Genomic DNA, 21,780 nt, shown 5'->3' on the forward strand with positions numbered 1-21,780 from the left:
ATTATAATGGCTAGAGTTTCGAAAGCTACTAAGAAGTTTCAATCGAAACATTTAAAGCGTACTCTTGACCATAGAAAACAGTTAAAATTACACAATAAGAAGATCAAAGGTAGACGTGGGAATAAAACTGAGGAAGAAAAACGTGACATTGCTGGCACTAAAGAAGATCAAATTCTCAAGAAATCAGTTAAGGAAGAAGTCTTTAAAGATTTGTCTGTAGATAAATTATTCAAAAGTGGATTTTCTATTCCAAAGAACACTGTTCCAGCTCCTTCAAGAAATAGAAAGGATATTGCTAATGATGATGAAGTTAACCAAGTTGCTAGTGATTTAGGTAGTGATGATGAAGAATTAAAAAGCTATTTAAATAACGATGCTAATGATAATGCTGGAATTGAAGATGAACTGACCACTTCAAACGGCAAGAATAAAGTTGAAAAAGATAACTCCATTGAAATATCTACAGCTCATATTAAAAAATGGAGAAATCAATTGTCTAATTGCTCAGATTCAAAAATTTTTGAATCTATTTTCCAAACATATTCTAATATATCCAATCCAGAATATCCGAAATTGATAAAATTTTCTATTGAAGAATTACCCAAAAAAATTGTTTTTGCAGTTCCATATCAAAATAAGAGAAATTCAAGATTATTAAAGACAAATGTAGAGTCAAAGAATATCTCAAGTTCCATAAAACCATTTTTGACTTATATAATTTCGTATGCTTTCGAGAATTGCGAGAATACAATCGATGAATTACCAAAATTTTTAACCAATATTAATATATTATTGCCCTATATCGTTACTAACAAAAAAGTTTTGAAAAAATTATTAAATATATCAATTGAAAAATTGATTGCCTTAGTTGAAGATCAACTTGAAGAAAAGGAAGATGATATGGAACATTCAGATTATCATCTGATTGAAGTCTTATTAGAATGGTTGAAGCATATGATTAATGAATTTAAATCAAGCATATTAGAAATATTTTTAAAATTATCCTACTCTTATTTTATTAATATTTCACGTAAAACCAATTCGAAGTCAATAAACACAATTGAGAAGTTAAAATTAATACTTCATGAATTATTCATAACAGATGAATCCATTGGTTATCAATTGGGTTTCGAATACTTAAGACAATTAGCTATTCATATAAAATCAACTATGGATAGCAATAATAATCTAGGTAAAACTACCTCGAGTAATTCAAATTCATTTCTAATGATTTATAATTGGCAATTTGTTCATGCTTTAGATTTTTGGTCAAGAGTATTAATAAAAGCTCAAACTACATTAAATAAACCAAAAACATCGCCATTAAGACAGTTATTTAAGCCATTAATCCAAGTGTCTATTGGTGTCATTAAATTAGTTCCTACTCCCCAGTTTTTTGCAATAAGATTTCATATTTTGAAGATATTAATGGATCTAGCATCTAATACTGATGTTTATATTCCATTATATCCATATTTATCCGAGGTTTTATTTTCAAGTTTGTTTCAAAAGTCTGTTTCATCGAAAATTACAGATGAAAATAATAATAAATTAAAACATTTTGACTTTCAATACAATATTAAATGCTCTCCATTATATTTAAACTCTAAGATTTATCAAGATTCAGTAATAGAACAAGTTCTCATTGCCTTTAATAGATATATCGAAATTTATTCTAGAAATGTAGTATTTCCAGAATTAATGACGCCTATAATAATTTCTTTACGTGGATTTATTGATAGACATGACGAAAATAATAACTTAAAGAATTTTTGCTCTCAATTAAATTCTTTAATTAATAAAATATTAACAACTTCTGAAATGATTCAAAAGGAAAGAGCCAAAATTACTTTTACACCAGATAATAGATTAGAAGCAGCTCGTTTCTTGAACTTATGATCGATTTTAACACTCTTCATATTAACTTATCATCCATATGCATTACTGGGTTTTTTTGGACCTTTTTTTTTTTTTTGTAAATATTTAATATAGCATGCATATATTTTTATTTTTCAAGTCTAGGCTCCTCAAAACCCAAATTTGTACACTATTATATATTTTTATTATTATTATCACTTTATATATATTTTAAAAATGCAGCCGAAATGTGTCAGTTAATAAGATTCGCGATGATTTACCTTTTTCTTCCTTATTTATATAATAGCTAAAAATATTATATAAAAAGTTCTAATAATAACAATACGTGACTACTTATTTTTACTTGTCGTATATTCTACTAATTTTTGATTCTTCTCTGAACTTTTATTATACAGAAAGTCTTTGAGTAAATTAAACTTAATAATAATCAGCAGCTATGGATGACACAACATTGGTAGAAAGTTCCCCTCAAAAACCACAAGATAAAGAAAATAGAGCAGATACTGTCCCAACAACTAAAGTTACCCAGAGTTTTCTTGTACCAACTAATTTAGGATTACCTATCAAAAAAGATATTACGAAGGAGTATTCAATTGGCAAAAAACAAGTGAAAAAAATAGAAGAGAAAAAACTCATAAAGCATTTGAATATTCAATGTGAGAAATATGATCTAAAAATATTATACAAAGAAAAAACAGAATTACAAAAAGAAATCACGCAATTAAAAACTGGTATTCATATTTTACAAAATTATGAGAAAGAACTTAAAGTTAAAGAATTGATTACTAAATGGAGGGATGTGTGCCAGGCAGGAATGTCATATATGTATAATTCGGCAGCCATCAAAATTGATAGAATGGGTGGATTTGAAGAGTTTAGAAGAAAAGAGTTAGAGAATGAGAAGAGAAGATTAGAATATCAAATGGATGACAGTCTTCAACTTGAAGTAGATTCTATTCTTGAATCCGAGGAATTTAACAATTTAACAATAGATGATCAAGAAGAGTATAAAACACAAATGAATGAAAAATTAGAAGAAATGGAAAAAATGAAAAATTCTAAATTGGAAGCTCTGGAAGCAGAGATGGAAAGTTCAAGAAATCAAACTTTTACGATGCAAGAATTAGCGAAAAGATTAAAAGTGGATTATAAATTTATTTTCTTAGAAGAGACTGATATTGATTAGGAAATAAAATCCCTTTATATTTTTGCTGTCGTTTTTTATTATTATTACATTTATTTTTATTAATCCCTTATAATTTCTATATGTATATCATATTTTATATTATATTATTACGGCTTTTTCTTCAGATGCGAAAACCTAAGATTCCTGAATTTTTTTTTAGCTATAATGAATGATTGACAAAAAGTTAAAACACATCAGCTAGTAGAAATATACTAATATATTTCTTGAGATGGTAATTAACTAGTTTACTATACATCCAAATAAATATTAAATTGATATACCATGAGTGCTGAATTATTAAAAAGTTCAGTCAATCAATATCTAGAAGAACTACCTCAACCAGTTCAAAATCGATTATATGAATCGCCAGCAACATGTTTAGCCATTTATAGATTATTACCTCAACTAGCTAAATTTTTTATTATGTCAATGGTATTCAATGAAAATGAGGTGATGTTACGTGATTTAGATCGTTGGGTTAAATCTAATGGTAAATTACAATTCCAAGAAGCTATTAAATCAATGAAATCTTTACATCTTTTAGTACCTGGTAAAAATAGTGGAGCTGTTATGATTAATTTGAATTCAACTTTTCGAAGTAGTTTAAAAAATGCATTAACTGGTGGGGAAATTAATAATTCTTTTGGTGTCATTGTTGATAATGATCGTGATGCTGTTAAAGTTTCTATGCTGGAAGAATATTCTACTAAAAAATGGGAAACTATATTACATTTTATGGTTGGCACACCCTTAGCGACTACACCATCAGAAAATGTGTTAAATCTTTTAAAACATAGTAAATTGATGGAAGAGAATGAAGAAACGAATGAATTCAAGATCACCAACGAAGGGTTTCAATTTTTATTACAGGAATCTAATAGTCAGATTTGGACTTTATTATTACAATATTTAAAATTAACAGAAACGTTGCATATGGATCCAGTTGATGTATTAAATTTTATATTTATGTTGGGTGCATTGGAATTTGGTAAGGCTTATAGTATTTCCAGTTTAAGTGAGACTCAAAAGATAATGTTGAAAGATATGAGAGATTATGGTTTAATTTTCCAAAAAAATTCTAATGCAAATGTATTTTATCCAACAAGTATGGCTACCATGTTAACATCCGATGCTAGAAATGTTCGAACAGCTTCAGGTGCCATTGACCATATATTACAGAGAAGTCAAGAAACTAATAAAAATTCCAATAATGACGATGATGAGGATGTAGATCAAGTTGGTAGTAATACGCAAGCTACTGCGGATGGAGCATTAATAATTGAAACTAATTTTAAACTTTATTCATATTCTAACTCTCCATTACAGATTGCAGTTTTAAGTTTGTTTGTTCATCTAAAAACAAGATTTTCCAATATGGTAACAGGACAAATCACAAGAGATTCAATCCGTCGAGCCCTAAGGAATGGTATCACAGCTGAACAAATTATTGCATATCTATTAACGCATTCACATCCTCAAATGAGACGACTGGCAGAAGGAAATTTAGAAAAAAAGTTGGAATTAGATCCAAATGCAAAGGATAGTTTACAAATCTTACCGCCCACAGTGGTAGATCAAATCAAGTTATGGCAACTAGAATTAGATCGTATTATTAGTCATGAAGGGTCATTGTATTCAGATTTTGAAAATAATCAAGAATATAATTTATTAAGTACATATGCTGAAGATATTGGAGTGTTATTATGGAAAAATGATAAGAAGAGGAAATTTTTCGTCTTAAAAGAAGGAAATTCACAAGTTCTGGATTATGCACAAAGAAAATTAAAAAAAAATAATCAATATAAAAATATTGCAAACTTATCTACTTTACATATATAAATATATATACTGATTTTTTTTTCATATATTTAATGACTATTCTTGTAGCCGTCAGCAAATAAAAATAATTGTATTGAAACCAAATTTTTTTTAATAGAGATATTTATTATATTGAAGTATCTTTTATTGCAATATGGACATATACTATTTTGAACAGAATTAAATTAATTTGATAATTAAAAGGTTTCCTTTAATTGAAGTTCATAATTTGTAACCACACCAAATCGTCGTAGATAATCATTTCCATCACGTGACTTGACTGTATAGAGTCAAAAATAAATCTTCCCCGCCAGGACTCGAACCTGGAATCTTCTGGTTCGTAGCCAGACGCCGTGACCATTGGGCCACGAGGAACAAGATTTTGTGATATATTTGAAATATGATAGGGAATATCTAGTAGAGATAATATGACTCCACAATTATTTTTAAAAAATTTGCAAAACTTTTTTACTGGGATTCAAGAGAGTTAGATATTGTTATACAGTGTTTAAGATGTAAAGACGATTACTTTATTTAGACATATATAGTAAATACTATAAATAAAAGTGAATATATTTCTTAAATAGTTTTTTTCCATATAAAAAGAAAAACACATTTTAAACAATAAGTCACGTGATAAAAGTCTTTTACCACTTAATAGAAAATGATATATTCATATTCCAGCAGTTTTTGAAGTATTGGTTAGCAAAATATCCTTTTATCCTTCTTTATATTTGTACTCATCTATTTGTTTTTTAAGTTTAGTAAAAGGAAGTTTAATTTTTTTTTTATTTTACGAGTAACTTTAATGAGAATAAAGTGTCTTTGGCAGTAAAACTTACTATTGTTTATTTCAACAACAAAATGAAATTTTTAATTCTTTTTTTCTCAATGAAAAACAAAAATACTTTAAAACAACAGAAGGATAATATGTTCCGATATATTCCAATCAGTGTAAACTTATAACAGATGACAGTTAAAACACGACCAAAATTGCAGTTGCAATTTCATTAATACAAATAACAATAATAAAGAAGAAAATCTTACTTCAAATAAAATGTAATAAGCATTATGATTGTTATATTGAGAAACTTATTACCTTGGAAGATTAGCAGAACGATATTCTAATATACAAAAGGCAATCATTATTATAATAAAGTGTCTGTCAATTTAAACTTCAAATTATCTTGATATTTATTGGCTGGTAGTTTGATTATCCGAAACCATATTGCTTAATAACCTTTTGTCTCAATATATATGTAGATATATATATATATATATATATATATATATATGCTTATAACCTTTAAATTTTTTCCTAGATATGTTTCCTAAACAAAATAAGGTTAGTTATTTTCCCGGTTGTACTGGAATGTCTGAGGGGACACCCTAAAACAATCTATAATCTAAGATCGAAAACGATCATATTTGATCAAAAGAGATCTTGATCGACAAATTAGGAACTGTGGCAACATAATAGGAAACTTACTGAATGTTTTCCATATTGGGATGACTCTGTCAATTAATTAAATGTTTTGGAAATAATAATAATAGTAGAGAAGTCAAATTTTTAATGACATTAATAATAAATGTATCGGGGTTATTATTGTGTCAAAAATTCAAGAATAGACAGAAAAGTGATCATCAACTTGTTTACATAAAATTATTAACTTGGTTTCTGTAGCAATATAGGAGGTGGGATCGACGTTTGATTGAACGGTCGATTGTTTAAAACAAGCCAAATTTGGCACATTTTGTTTGATAAGAAAATTACAAAACAAATTTTAATTACTCGGGAGGAGTTGAATAAAAATGCCTGATAAATCATACTGGGCTAAACTACTTGTGAAACAATGGTATCTTATTTTTTTGGGACACGTTGGACTTAGTACTTGACCGGAAATAGTGTTGTGTCGGTATCTATCTATATCTCTATTCCAAGAAATTCAGTCTTGAAAGATAGTGTTTATAAGAACACGATTCAGAATGTGTTGTAAAATGTGTAAAATACAAATAGAATGTCACTCAATACAAGTTCCATGAATGGTTGAATGCTAGATTAGTGGTAACATATGAAATGCCAGATTAGTGATAAAACATGAAATGCCATAGGTTAGTTCTAAATTTTAAACTTTCCAACTTTTGAATACCAAATTAGTTCAAACATATGAATCCAATAGACCAATTCTAACTTAACTGGGCTAGCCATCCATATCTATCTACAAGCTTATTGGACAATGATACCACCGAAGAAAAAATACACTCCAACAAATTACACGCCAAATTCAATAGAAACTACTCAGATATATACCTCTACAAGTTGTTTTGATACACATATCTAGACACATTTAAAGTATCTACGGCGATACTGTGGTAGTTCGTTTAAAGGCATTATCACGTGAGTCACGTGACGTTATCTCACTGTATACAGGCACGTGCAACTTTTCCATTTTTGTAGCACGTGCCTGTGAAATAGACGAACGTGTGTGGAAATGGCACGAGTCGTGTTATGACTCCGATACGGTGACAAATATATATATATATATATATATATATATAAATAAACATTCTGGCGCTAGCCAGGGTAATTGATGAAGTAATAAGATAAGGATACAGAAAGAAGTAAAAATATTAAGATTGAGATTGAGATTGAGATTTAGATTGGGATAGATTAAGGTTAGACAGAGTTAAAAAAAATTAAAAAGAGAAAAACTTATAAAAATACGGGGCAGAAGAAGAAGTCGATAAGGGAATTTTAAAAAAATAATACAAAAAAACGTATACAGAAAGCATAATAGCCAGGATTAATTCCATACAGAAGCTCAACAAGTAGCACAATTGCCAAGTGTGTATAGACACATGAAATTTGGCGCACAGATTCTCGATAGGTCCGTTCCAGAATGGAAGTATTACAACATCGATTATAACTTGGTGAAGAATAATATTAAACGAATCACGACTTTTGATCAAGGTTCTAATAGAGACGAGTCTGGGTTTAAGGACAGCCTGAACCAATTGAAATCTCTATTTGCTAACCAATTACAAACTATCAACTTGTTTGTGTCGTTGAAACTGAAAGAGATTACAAATAGGTTATATTCCATCGAGAATTATTTATCTTCATCTAAGAAGACTAATTATAGAGGTAAATATAGACATGAATTAAATCAGTGTAATTCAGAGTTACAAAAATTATCAAGGTTTTTAATTTTGCAAAAAATTGCTATTAGAAAATTATTTAAGAAATTGTTGAAATATACTCCTGTTGAATATAAACAACTGTCTTTAAAGGCGATCAATTCTATAAAGCATTCTTCTGAATATACTGTTGGCTATGAAGGTATTACTTTCAGCAACTTACAATTAGATCCGTATTTGCAAGAGATATCTGTCATTCTGGAGCAAGTAGAGTCAGATTCATGTGATACCAAATTGAATAAGAAACCTTCATTGAATTCATTGTTGAAAAATAATCCTATTAATCCTTCATTGCAATTCGATTCACTTTTCTTAACTGATTCGATCCCCATTCAAAGGTTGATTATATCTTCAGAAGATATTCAACAATTCAAATTTATCTTATTAGATAACAATTTCCAATTTTTAAATAACTCAGATTCGCTTGTTTCTCAATTGTTACAAAATAATTCCAAAGATGATCTGTTGAGGCAATGGGGGAATAATAATTCATTAAATTTGTTTCCCAATATGACTCAAAAAGTGAATAATGACTCTATAGTCATGTGCAATGTCGGTGGCATCAAAGATCACCTTATTACTACAAACTCTAAAATTTATGAAATGCTATCACGAGGTACTTCATTAGAGACTACTACTAGCACTACTACTACTAACAAAAAAGATCAAATTATCATGGATTTTATCAAGAAAAATAATTTAAAATTATCCACATTGAAAATCACTTTCCAAAGATCAAGGTTTGTTTCTACATCATTAGACCAACCATATTTACTTGTAATCGATTCAAATATTACCATTCAAGATGATTCAATAGACTATTTAAGGGACTGTATATTATTGACTGAGGATTCCTTTGTGGAAATTAAAAAATTAAATAAAAATATTAATATTAATATGAACGTTAATAATAATAATAATCATAATAATAATGATTCTACAGTACAAAATCAACACTTGACTTTATGTACACAAACATCTATTAATGACAATTCAAATATTCATAAAATTATGGATCTATTGAACAATAATGATAAAATACAATGCTTCCCATTACAAGATAATGATTCTTTATGGAAAATTGTTCTTCTTTTCAATTCTTCATTTAAAGGTCCTAAAAATTCAATAGATTCTGTTAAAAAGAATTTCTTTCAAGTACTTTTAAATGATAAATATATTATACCACAAAATGAAACTTTATCGAATTCAGAATTTTTCCAATTAGGTAATCATTTTTTCAAACAAGATGTTTGTAAAAAATATAAATTGCCTGGTAAGAATAAGTTAAGTACTAATCCAACTTCATATTCCAGTTTAAAAATTAAAACTAAACTAAAACAAAAACCAATTTTTAAACAGACGACTCGATATTGGAATGAATTCGATGATGGTGATGATTATTCCTCTTTTGATAATTCCAGTCAGTTAGAAATCCAAGTAAATGGTTATCAAGATAAAGGTTTTATTGTCTTTAATAAGACTTTTATTAAGAAAATGTATAATTTAGGGTTAACTGTGAGAAAATGCTTAGGAATGAAGAATAATAATAATGAAATTTATAAACGGTTATTAAATGAAAATCTAAATCGAAATAAAGTAGTTTCAAATTCTTTACAAAGAAAATCAATGTCAACACTTTCTACTTCCTCTTCTCCACTTTTAACAATATCGGGTTATGATCATTTGAATTACGGTTCAACAAGTACTAATAATTCAAGGACAAATTCACCAATAGATGACACTACCATTAATTCTGCAATTAACAATACCATTATAAATTCAAATTTTAACTCTACAGTTGGTACTATAGTAAATTCTAATACTAGCACTAATGCTAATAATTACAATAATTGTAATAACAATACTCGTACTAATTCAACTTCGTTTACTCATGATAACTCATTAGCCAATAATCGTACAAATTCAAGTTTATTTATTAACACCAATTCTTTTGCTAATAACATTAATAGTAATTCTTTTGTATCTACCCGTAATAATTCACTGGGTACCACTCATAATAATTCAATGTCCAACACTCGTAATAGCTCATTTGCACATTTGGATTATTTAACTACAAATGAAAGCGAAACAGAAACTGAGAATAACCAAGATATACGACAATTACTACAATTCAGAGATCAAGATATAGAGGCCTCAGATGCAGTTTATGAATATAAACATGATAAAGTTGTCACTTTCATGTATTTATTTACTCTACTAATCTCATGTCTGACGTCTGGTGTTATTTTGGGTATTATCTTAGCTTTATTTACAGGAGATGGTTCAACTGATACAGATTTAGCTAATGAATCTCTACTGATAACAATAATAATCTCATCATTATTAGTTTCTCTATTTTTGAGTTCTTTGAGCTTATTGCTACTGTTCAGTAGATTTACGCTAGCCCCAATTTGGCATTATATAGTGGAATTTACTATATTCTTAAGTGTAACGTGCACTGTTTGTTACGGAATAATTGAAATATTCCTTTAATTTTTACCTTCTGCATATTAATTTTGTTCTTTTTTTTTTCTATATATTAATATAAAATGTAAATATAAAACTTTAAAATATTATTCGTTTAATTCGTTCATAAAATCTGCGTATTCATCATCCATATCTGGATTATCTTCTATTTCATCGTTTACACTGACATTTTCATAATAATTTATTTTGTTTTTATGGCGTCTAGTAATTCTTCTGGATATGGGTTCTGAAAGCTTTTGCGGCTTAATTTGCCTATTTATGTTATTGGCAGGCACATGATATTGCGTATAGGAATCAGAATCATCTATAGTATTATTTTCAATATCTTGTTCACGAACAAGAAATTTCTCTTGATGTTCAGAATCAGAGTCATTTTTTCTATCAGTAATTTTATTTTTTACCATACGAGAAGAAAGTCTAGTTTTCCGCTTGGAGATAGGTTCATATGGTTCAACAGGTTCAGATATATCCCCCACCTCAATATTATTTGGTATTATCCAAGCATTATGTGAATTAGAAGAGTTAATTACTTCTTCATTATTAATAGTATTTTTGACTTCATTATTATCTAATATTATTGGTAAAAACCCTCCATCAAAATCTGAAACTGATTGCTCCATATTTGTATCAATGTCAATGTTAGATTGAGGTAAAAACCCACCCATAGATTCTGGCATTTCATCTGATGATTGTAATTGCAGTAATTGATTATTGTTATCATTAGGAGCTTCTCCTTCATTTCTACTAAGCCGTGGTAAAAACCCACCTGATGCAAAATCTTTATCTTCATCTTCCGATTCTATTTCATCCATATCAGTATTGAAAGTTTGAATATTCGATTCATTATCTTTCGAACTATTTTCTTGAACTGTACCATAAGTATAATTCAACTTATTTTTAATATTTAATTTTAAAAATAAGGTATTCCAATTCTGTAAACAACTTAAAGTTTCTTCAATTTTTCTAGAATTTTCAATATCATATTCCATACAGTCAATTGTAGTAAGTAATGCATTCTTGAATTTGTTAGATACCACAACACCCGATAAGTTTGCTTTGGTTGATCTTGTGTTGGATCTTCTACCAGCCTTACTTTTCTCAAATTTAAAACTTGTCACGGCAGGAGCAAATGGGATATCAAGAAACCTTGCTGATTTTATAGCAATTGGTGATTCAATTAATACACAATCATTTGGTATCATTGTAGGTTGAAAAATTTCAATATTGCCGTAATGGTTTTTAGGTATCTCCAATGTAGTTGGATTTATAATTGGTGGTATGTATAATTCAGTTTCATTAAATGAATAAAGCCTTTCCTCTTCACTTTCATCATTATTATCTAATGAATAGGGATTTTTTCTAATGATTGTTTTTAAAGGTTTTGCACCAGTTTTCAATACTCTTCCCTCCATATACCATCTCTTTGGAGATTTCAACTCTAGGATATCTGATCGCTTATATACTTTTAAAATTTTTTTACCAATTTTTTTTGAAGCTGTAGAGGATTTAGAAATATTTAAAAATCCGCATTCTACGACACCCTTCTTTAAAGTTTGATATTTAGTTAAACCATTTTCTAACACATAAAACGGGTGATTCTTCAAATCACTTAAATTATCTGGCATTGGCTCATTCAAATCTCTTTTCTTCATATATAAATCTTCATAATCATCAATTTTTATACGCTTCCTCCTATTGAATCTTGAAATGATTTTATTATACCATATTTCGCCTTTAGGAGTTCTCGTGATTCTCTTTTTTAAAATTTTCGAATTATACCAGTGTGTATACCTTCTAGTTACATCCTTAACACCATTTTTTCTATCAAAGGCAATTACATATCGAATTAGATTTCGATCTACCGAATCTAAACCTTTTGGTTCCAACAGTGAAAAGTTTTGAATTTGTTCTATTTTTTTATTTATAATTGGATCAATGGTGATCCAATTCTTAGAAAACTTATCCCAAACTTCACACCATACAAATGGGTATTTATATTCAAAAGTTGATATATTATTAATTTTTCTTTTCTCAATAATTTTTAAATTTGTAAAATCTGGTGGTTGGAATGATACTATCAATCGTGCATTTAAATTACAAGATCTTAGCATTGCTATAAACCCCATTGCAGATTGATGTATATCACCTTTACGCTTTGATATAGCCTTTTTAATATTAAATCGATTTATACTTGTTGGAATATTTTTATCACATTCTTGTAATTCTTCCCAAGTTTTCATGAGAAAGTATGAATTTGTATTACTTGAAGTTAATCTCCAATTTTTATTCCATATCTTAATACAATCTTTTAAACCGTTTAATAGCTTTCTAGTTGAACGTAATGGCATTTCTTTATCCAATTCTGGAGTCAATAGATCAAAAGTCTTATCTGGAACCAAAAGGGATAATTTTTTCAGTAAAGAAGTTGAATTCAAATATTCATTATATATGGTTCCTGAATATATTTGAGATATCAGGTAAATACAGTGATAATATTTTCTAAAGGATCTCACTTCATTAGAACATACATTCTTGCGTGTAGAAGCAGTTTTAGTCTTATTGGAAGTTGAACCATCTATTGTTATAGATATGGAACCATCTAAATCTGTTAAGTTGTTTGAAACATCCACATCTTCAAATTCATCTGAATTAAAATCTTCGTCTTCATCAAAATCACTTATATTGCCATCATCATTATCATCATCATCAATATTGATGACCATTTTAGGATCTTCAACAATGGATTCATTATCATATTTGGACCCATACTTCTTTAATTTTTTTTTTGTAACATACGGTTTAACGTCAAGATCATCAGGAATTATAATTTCTTCAACATCTCTTTTATTATTATTTTGTGATTGCTCTTCTTGTAGTTTTTTTCTCCTTTCAATTTGTCTCTTTTTATTTTCAAGTTCCTTCTCATGCAATACTTTTCTTAATAATTGAAAGTATTCAGGCTTCAAATTATCACTCATTATTGACTAAACAAATACATGTAATTAATTTTCTAATTTTGTAGTATTTTTTTTTTAGTAATATTTATAATCGATGAGGTACATTTTAAAAAAACGGTACTTAAAGTTTATAAAAAAAAAAGGGAACAGGGGTGGTTCGAAACTTGAATAGATCTAAAATGTTTTTAATTTTTTTATTTTTTTCAAAAATTAAGAATTCGTAAAAATACAGTATTAAGAATTTTAAAGGTAAATCCTATATATATATATATATATATATAAAGATTAAACTTTAAAAATGAGCAAATAAACAAATAATACTTAATATATAAATTTATAAAAGAAAACCAGAGCTAAAAATTAATTTTTTTTAGCAAAAAAAGATATATAGGAATGAAAAATATGATAAAGACCCAAAAATATTAGAAGAAAAAAAATAAAGGTAAATCCTTTTATAGCGAATGAATGTCATTTGCGTAAAGTTTCAACACAATCCAACAATTCAATTAGGTAAGGATCAACACCTACACCTGTTAAACGAACCATCTCATCGAGAGAGGTACACATTTTTTTCAAATATTCATAATTTGTACCACTTGGACCAATTGAAGTGGCAATGACTTTCGCAGTTTCAATAATTTCTTCTGGACCTATATAAGCTTCACCACCAGGCACTCCGACATAGACGGAGGCAAGTAAAAGGTGGTGTTGCGTTATTGGATCAATTTCTAATTCATTTAATAACATATTTAATTCTGAATTATGATCGGCAGAAGGCAACAGATGAACCTCAACTTTGACCAAATCATAACCGTTTTGTTCTCTAATATCTAAATTAGCACGAACTTCGGCTGCATGAGATGGTGGTATATAATACACTGCAGCTGGTAAACCGTCTGGATGCTCTAATGAAGTGTTGCCATCTAAATTGGAAATTGTTGACAATGGCACCAGAGTTGCCACACGACCTGGGGAATCAGGTGTACCACGATGATCTATACTTGATTGCCAAAACCTACGTGTATAACCAGGGATTCTACAAGGTACACGATGGGTGAAATGTGGAGGTGGTTTATATAATAACGAACCATAACCTAGAACCCAAATACCTTCCGTATTCTGAGATGGCGTGGTGTTATCCGTAGAGATGAAATTTGCATCTAGTTTGATATTAGATGCTGTAATAGTATCAGTTGTTGATAATGAATTTGTATCATCTAATTGATTTGTAGTGGTGATTGTTTCTGCTTCTAACGCATCCTTGATGGAGTCTCGCACAGAAGGCATTTCAGAGTTTGACTGAGAATTGAACATTTTAGTTGTATTTCGAAGGGTAAGCCTATTATTAATCAACGAATGATCTATGCTGTTGCTGTTGCTGTTGCTGCTACTGCTACTGTCGCTGTTGTATTATTTATCCCAACTCTAGTGTGATGTATTTATAGAAGAGACAGGAGTAACAAATAACTTTATTTGGCCAAATGAAAAAAGAAAAAAAGAACCTCACCTTATTATAAATACACCTCCTGCCCTACATCATTATTTTCACATTCCGATGTCATCCATACGTTTTATGCTTATATTATTTATCCAATGACAATTGCATGTCGCGTAAGACAAAAAATGTCTGCCATCAATGTTCTCACGTCATCAATTCCCTTTATTAATTAATCCACGACACTAATTCTGTCTTTCTGAAAATTGCAGACGTCTTCTAACATGAGTCTTCCAGAAAACTCCGAGATCTTGCTGGCCGTTCGGTAAAGCCCCTGGACACAATTTAGGAAACGATGCCAGTGCCAAAAAGACAAATTACAAACCATGAACCTGCAAATAATATTGAATTTGTAGCCCCCCGAGAAATGAACTGAAGACGTGTAATTGCCCTGTGGGATACGTGAAGTTGAACCTGTCAGATACCCTTTACAGGATATAGTTTGCTGTTAGGAGAGGCTGGGATTGGGATAGTATTCGGGATTGGAATTGGAAATGACCAGGTTGGGAATCGATTAGGTTGGACACGATTTGGATTTTGGGAGGCTAGTACTGAGGAAAATACAAGCCTTTGAGTCTGTCTTCCCCTTTTTCCGGTGCTTGCTTGCTGGTATATTAGAGAAAGCAATAAAACTTTTTCTTTTTATTATTTTTTTATTATTTTTTATTTTTTGTTTGAATTTGCAACTTCAAGATCAACACTTGTACATTCAAGATTAAGAGATAAACGCTACATCATTGTGTTGTTGTATTACATACCTTACATTACTTTTCATAACAAAACTAATCTGGTGAATAAACAAGTCGGGGAATACATATCGAATAAACATATCAAACAAACAAAAACCGCTTGTATTTATTCCAAGATAAACACAATAACATTTCCATATTTAAATAACAACACATTGCGTATACACTCTTTACAATTTGCATATTTCTACATTATTTTACCTCTAATTTATTATTATTCTTATTTTGCATTCATCTCCACACAATTTCATATTGTATTAAACAATGTCTAACAATTATAATCCGTCCAATATAGGATATTTCAATTATTCAGACAATAAAGATAACAACAATAAAACTAATAGAGCTAATTCAAATACTCCTCCACCTTCGTTCCAGGATTTCGATCCTACCAACCCATCCCATAATGTAGATGATTTACAAAGCCCCCTCCAATTGTTAAATGGGGATCATATTGATGAAAAAAAGCCAAATGATGGCACGACAACTAATACTCGTAATATATTCGAAGATATTGAATTAAATAATGAAATCGAGGATTTTAATGATACAGCATTAGGTCACAATCATTTAGATGATACTGGGACAAGTTATGGCTCCCCCATATCAAATTCATCGACTATTTTAGGCTCACCTGCTTCTCATTTGAAAAATAAATTTAAATTCACTAATAATCATTCCAAAAGTGATAGTAGTGGGAGTAAAAGTAATGATACAAATATTAATAGTAAAAAAAAAAAAAGCAATACAAAGAATAAAACTTTGAAATGGGCTAAAAAAAACTTATATGATACTTTTGAAGAATTTAATATGCATCATGATACTACAATTGAAGATGATATGAAGAAAAATAGATCCGCTGAATTAAGATCCATCTATTTCAATTTGTCATTACCCGAGTCTATGCTAGATGAAGAGGGAAACCCTGCCACTATATATCCACGTAATAAGATTAGGACTACCAAATATACTCCACTTTCTTTTATACCAAAAAACTTAATCTTTCAATTTAAAAATTTCGCCAATATTTATTTCTTATGTTTAATTATCTTAGGTGCCTTCCAAATTTTTGGTGTTACAAATCCAGGTTTTGCGGCAGTTCCATTGATTGTGATTGTTTGTATTACTGCCATTAAAGACGGGTTCGAAGATTCAAGAAGAACAGTGTTAGATATGAAAGTAAATAACACCAAGACTCACATTTTCGAAGGTATTACAAATGAAAACGTAAGTGTCGATAATGTTTCGTGGTGGAGAAAATTTAAAAAGGCTAATACCAGACTATTATTCAAATTTATTAATTGGGTTTCACAATATACTACAGCTGAGGGTAAAAGGAAAAGATTAGAAAAGAAGTTACAAAGACAAAGGCGTAAAAGGAATCAAATAAATGGAAATTTCCATGGTTCAAGAAGATCATCGATTTCATCCTCATTATCATCAGTCCGAATTTCAGATGATTTTGATGAAGAAAATGGATTTTACGATTATGATGAGAATGATGGCTCATTTATTTATGATGATACGAATTTTAACATTATTGATAAATCATTACCACCAAGACAAGATGTGAAATTTCAAAAAGATTATTGGAAAAATATTAAAGTTGGTGACGTTATTCGTATTCATAATAATGACGAAATACCTGCTGATGTCGTGTTATTATCAACTTCGGATGTTGATGGGAATTGTTATGTAGAAACTAAGAATTTGGATGGTGAAACGAATTTAAAGATACGCCAAGCTTTAAAATGTTCCTATAAGATTAAAAACTCTCATGATGTAGCTAGGACAAAATTTTGGATTGAAAGTGAAGGTCCGAATCCAAATCTTTACACTTATCAAGGTAATTTGAAATGGAATGATTCTATGGAAAATGAAGTTAAAAATGAACCAATTACAATCAATGAAGTTTTGTTAAGAGGTTGCACCTTAAGAAACACAAAATGGGCAATGGGTATTGTTGTCTTTACAGGTGATGATACAAAGATTATGTTAAATTCAGGTACCACTCCAACAAAAAAATCAAGAATCTCAAGAGAGTTAAACCTAAGTGTTTTAATAAATTTCTTATTACTATTCATCCTTTGTTTTATATCAGGTGTTGTTAATGGTGTAAATTATGACAGACATCCAAGATCAAGAGACTTCTTTGAGTTTGGTACAGTGGCTGGTAACGCAGCAACCAATGGGTTTGTTTCTTTTTGGGTTGCAGTCATCCTTTATCAATCCTTAGTTCCCATTTCTTTGTATATATCCATTGAAATTATCAAGACTGCACAAGCCGCATTTATTTATGGTGATGTATTATTATACAATGCTAAATTAGATTATCCATGTACGCCTAAATCGTGGAATATATCGGATGATTTAGGTCAAATAGAATACATTTTTTCTGATAAGACAGGGACATTGACCCAGAATATTATGGAATTTAAAAAATGCACAATCAATGGTGTATCTTATGGTAGAGCTTATACAGAAGCACTTGCTGGGTTAAGGAAAAGAGAAGGTATTGATGTTGAAACTGAGCAACGTGAAGAAAAAATACAAATTGCCCAAGATCGTGAAGTGATGATCAACGAATTAAGGGGTATGTCAGCTAATTCTCAATTTTGGCCTGATGACATTACCTTTGTATCTAAGAAATTTGTAAGAGATTTGAATGGCCATAGTGGTGATTTCCAACAAAATTGCTGTCAACATTTCTTCTTAGCAATTGCATTATGCCACACAGTATTAACTGAAGCAAGTAAAACTAATCCAGATAAATTAGAATTGAAAGCACAATCACCAGATGAAGCAGCTTTGGTTGGTACAGCAAGAGATATGGGATTTAGCTTTATCTCTAAAACAAAACATGGTGTGGTTATTGAACTAATGGGTCAACAGAGAGAATTTGAAATTTTGAACGTTTTAGAATTCAATTCCAGCAGAAAGAGAATGAGTGTTATAGTTAAGATCCCAGCGCAAGATCCGGACGGAACTCCTACTGCATTATTAATATGTAAAGGTGCTGATTCAGTAATTTTCCAAAGATTATCTACTGTAGCTGGCTCAAATGATGAAAAACTGTTAGAAAACACAGCAAAACATTTAGAAGAGTATGCAAAGGAAGGGTTAAGAACATTATGTATCGCACAACGTGAAATATCTTGGCAGGAATATTTAGATTGGAAAGTTCAATATGATGAGGCAGCGAGTTCGTTAAATAACAGAGAAGAACAAATAGAAATTGCTTCAAATGCAATCGAAAAAGATTTAATATTATTGGGTGGTACTGCCATTGAAGATCGTTTACAAGATGGTGTACCAGAATCTATTGAATTATTGGGTAAAGCTGGGATTAAATTATGGGTATTAACTGGTGATAAGGTCGAAACTGCAATTAATATCGGCTTTTCATGTAATCTTTTGAACAATGATATGGAATTATTAATCATCAAAGCTGTGGGCGATTCTAATATAAAGAGAGAATTTGGAGATGAACCATTCGAAATCACAGAGGGCTATATCCGTAAATATTTAAGGGAGAAATTCGGCATGAATGGTAGCGTTGATGAACTGGAGATTGCTAAGAAACAACATGATGTACCTAAAGAAAACTACGGTGTTGTTATAGACGGGGAAGCTTTGAAATTAGCATTAAGTAATGAAGGCATCAAGAGAGAGTTTCTGTTGTTATGTAAAAACTGTAAAGCTGTACTATGTTGTCGTGTTTCTCCATCACAAAAAGCTGCAGTTGTTAAGTTAGTGAAAAACACGTTAGATGTGATGACCTTGGCTATTGGTGATGGTTCCAATGATGTGGCAATGATTCAAAGTGCTGATGTTGGTGTCGGTATTGCTGGTGAAGAAGGTCGCCAAGCAGTCATGTGTTCTGATTATGCCATTGGCCAATTCAGATATTTATCAAGACTAATTTTGGTTCATGGACGCTGGTCCTATAAGAGATTGAGTGAGATGATTCCTGGCTTTTTTTACAAAAATGTTATTTTCACATTGGCATTGTTCTGGTACGGTATCTACAATGACTTTGATGGGTCGTATCTATTTGAATATACGTTCTTGACATTTTATAACCTGGCATTTACATCATTACCAATTATTCTGTTGGGTGTATTTGACCAAGACGTTAGTGATACAATCTCGATGGTCATGCCGCAATTGTACCGTGTGGGAATATTACGATTAGAATGGAAACAAACCAAGTTTTTGTGGTATATGCTGGATGGATTCTATCAAAGTGTTATCAGTTTTTTCTTCCCTTATTGTTTATACTACAAGACGATGATTGTCCGTAAGGATGGATTGGGCTTAGACCATCGTTATTATGTTGGTACAATGATTACCTGTATCTGTGTTGTCTCTTGTAATTTGTACATTCTCATGCATCAATATCATTGGGATTGGTTCTGTGGTTTATTTTTTTCTCTATCAATTTTATTGTTTTTCTTCTGGACAGGTATTTGGACGAGTTCTATTACAAGTGGTGAATTCTTAAAAGGTGGTGCACACGTTTTTAGTAGTGATGTATTCTGGGGAATCGTTTTTGTGAGTGTCATGTTTTGTCTATTACCTAGGTTTAGTTATGATACTATACAACGTATATTTTATCCAAAGGATGTGGAGATTGTTAGAGAGATGTGGAAGCGTGGTGATTTTGACCACTACCCTCAAGGCTATGATCCTACAGACCCTTTAAGACCTCGAATCACCAAACATTTGCACAGTTATGGATATGATTACGAAAGTGGCCTCAATAAGGCTTCTCGCCACGGTGGCGGGATTGATATGAATCGGAGTGAGAGTATGGATGGATTCCGTGGAGAAGATATGGATGGTAGATTTGAGAGCATAGAAATGGACAGATTGACTCCAGTGGAAAGTCTTCACACAAACGTTCCACTAGATAAGGACCGTAAGGAAAAGCCACCAGGAGGAAGAAGTGGTATCCAGTTGATGGGGTCCCCGAGAGAAACAGAGGATTTATTGTACAGTGAACGTCTAGGAGGCTATATGGGGACCGACTCACCACTAGGCATTGGCCACGACGACAAGAAGGACAATAACCGCGTTGATGTTCGTAGTATACATGAAACAACAAGCCTTGAACGAAGCAGAACAATGAAGCTAGGAGATGCATCTACTAATCCTTTCCTCAATCAGGTAGACGGGGCCGATTTGGCTGATTGGAAAATCTAGTCTCTATTATGATATATACTTGGGTAAATATTTCTACTTTCATGACATACTTGCTTTAGGGATCTTTCTATATTTGTGGTGTACTATATTAGAATTTTGCTTTCTCATCCGACCACCTATGGATAAGGTTGGTCGAAAGTACTCGGTGTTTGTAAAATATATGTAACTGTTGTTTATAGACCTATATTATAACCTCCTCTGTACATTTTTTTTTATATTAAAATCATATAAACACACATAATGGTCTCATCGCCAAAATTTGTTCGTAACACAAAGCTTGCCACCAATATGTGAAAATTTAAACGATCAAATAGCACATGCCCAAATACAGCAAGCATGTGAGTACCTGCATTTAATACAAAAAAAACCATAGGGGTAATATTAAGGTGTCACATATAGGGATAAATAAGGGAAAAAATGACTCTACGTATGAATAACGCTCTATATTCATGTGCTAGGTTATATATGATCAAGGTTAGAAGTTTAAGATGACTATGGAGATTTTAATCCTTTAGGCTTTATGAAAATATTTTTATCATTAATAATTTTTAAGGAGTTACAGTTCAGGAGATTAAAAACGACTAGAAAAACTATTTACAGGGAGCTGATACAATATTTTTGGTCTTGTTTTGATTCATGTGATAAAATAAAGGGTATGAATAAATAGGCCGTGAACAATATAAAACAAAGGTATTTTAGGGGTACTAACACTCCTTTGTCTTAATTTGAAAAAAAAATATTAAAAAAAAATATTTCAAGTGTATAAAAAGGTGACCAATATTTTCACAATTTGCATTAAAACTTATA

The 21,780-nt window shown here is 30.4% G+C and overlaps 7 protein-coding genes and 1 non-coding gene across 8 annotated transcripts; 5 read left to right on the plus strand and 3 right to left on the minus strand.

Annotated features, from left to right (window-relative positions):
- Positions 1-6: 6 nt before the first annotated feature.
- Positions 7-1,899, plus strand: TBLA0E04120 (nucleolar complex 2 family protein; the record flags this gene model as incomplete). Its single annotated transcript, XM_004180938.1, has 1 exon — positions 7-1,899. The coding sequence occupies one exon, from the start codon at positions 7-9 to the stop codon at positions 1,897-1,899; it is 1,893 nt and encodes a 630-aa protein (XP_004180986.1).
- A 415-nt stretch (positions 1,900-2,314) lies between these two features.
- On the plus strand, positions 2,315-3,064 carry MEI5 (Mei5p; the record flags this gene model as incomplete). Its single annotated transcript, XM_004180939.1, has 1 exon — positions 2,315-3,064. One exon carries the CDS (start codon positions 2,315-2,317, stop codon positions 3,062-3,064), a length of 750 nt encoding a protein of 249 aa, XP_004180987.1.
- A 282-nt stretch (positions 3,065-3,346) lies between these two features.
- TFB2 (TFIIH/NER complex subunit TFB2) lies at positions 3,347-4,903 on the plus strand (the record flags this gene model as incomplete). The annotated part of the gene is made up of 1 exon (XM_004180940.1): positions 3,347-4,903. The coding sequence occupies one exon, from the start codon at positions 3,347-3,349 to the stop codon at positions 4,901-4,903; it is 1,557 nt and encodes a 518-aa protein (XP_004180988.1).
- A 281-nt stretch (positions 4,904-5,184) lies between these two features.
- Positions 5,185-5,257, minus strand: TBLA0Etrna5R. The gene has a single exon. It is a non-coding gene; the product is annotated as a tRNA-Arg (tRNA).
- Positions 5,258-7,741: 2,484 nt separating this feature from the next.
- On the plus strand, positions 7,742-10,573 carry VTC5 (Vtc5p; the record flags this gene model as incomplete). The annotated part of the gene is made up of 1 exon (XM_004180941.1): positions 7,742-10,573. The coding sequence occupies one exon, from the start codon at positions 7,742-7,744 to the stop codon at positions 10,571-10,573; it is 2,832 nt and encodes a 943-aa protein (XP_004180989.1).
- An 80-nt stretch (positions 10,574-10,653) lies between these two features.
- RAD4 (Rad4p) lies at positions 10,654-13,545 on the minus strand (the record flags this gene model as incomplete). The annotated part of the gene is made up of 1 exon (XM_004180942.1): positions 10,654-13,545. The coding sequence occupies one exon, from the start codon at positions 13,543-13,545 to the stop codon at positions 10,654-10,656; it is 2,892 nt and encodes a 963-aa protein (XP_004180990.1).
- Positions 13,546-13,992: 447 nt separating this feature from the next.
- GCG1 (gamma-glutamylcyclotransferase) lies at positions 13,993-14,811 on the minus strand (the record flags this gene model as incomplete). Its single annotated transcript, XM_004180943.1, has 1 exon — positions 13,993-14,811. The coding sequence occupies one exon, from the start codon at positions 14,809-14,811 to the stop codon at positions 13,993-13,995; it is 819 nt and encodes a 272-aa protein (XP_004180991.1).
- Positions 14,812-16,032: 1,221 nt separating this feature from the next.
- Positions 16,033-20,973, plus strand: TBLA0E04190 (phospholipid-transporting P-type ATPase; the record flags this gene model as incomplete). The annotated part of the gene is made up of 1 exon (XM_004180944.1): positions 16,033-20,973. One exon carries the CDS (start codon positions 16,033-16,035, stop codon positions 20,971-20,973), a length of 4,941 nt encoding a protein of 1,646 aa, XP_004180992.1.
- Positions 20,974-21,780: the final 807 nt, after the last annotated feature.

The sequence above is a fragment of the Henningerozyma blattae genome, chromosome 5, assembly GCF_000315915.1.
Source record: "Henningerozyma blattae CBS 6284 chromosome 5, complete genome".
Classification (NCBI taxonomy): Eukaryota; Fungi; Ascomycota; class Saccharomycetes; order Saccharomycetales; family Saccharomycetaceae; genus Henningerozyma; species Henningerozyma blattae.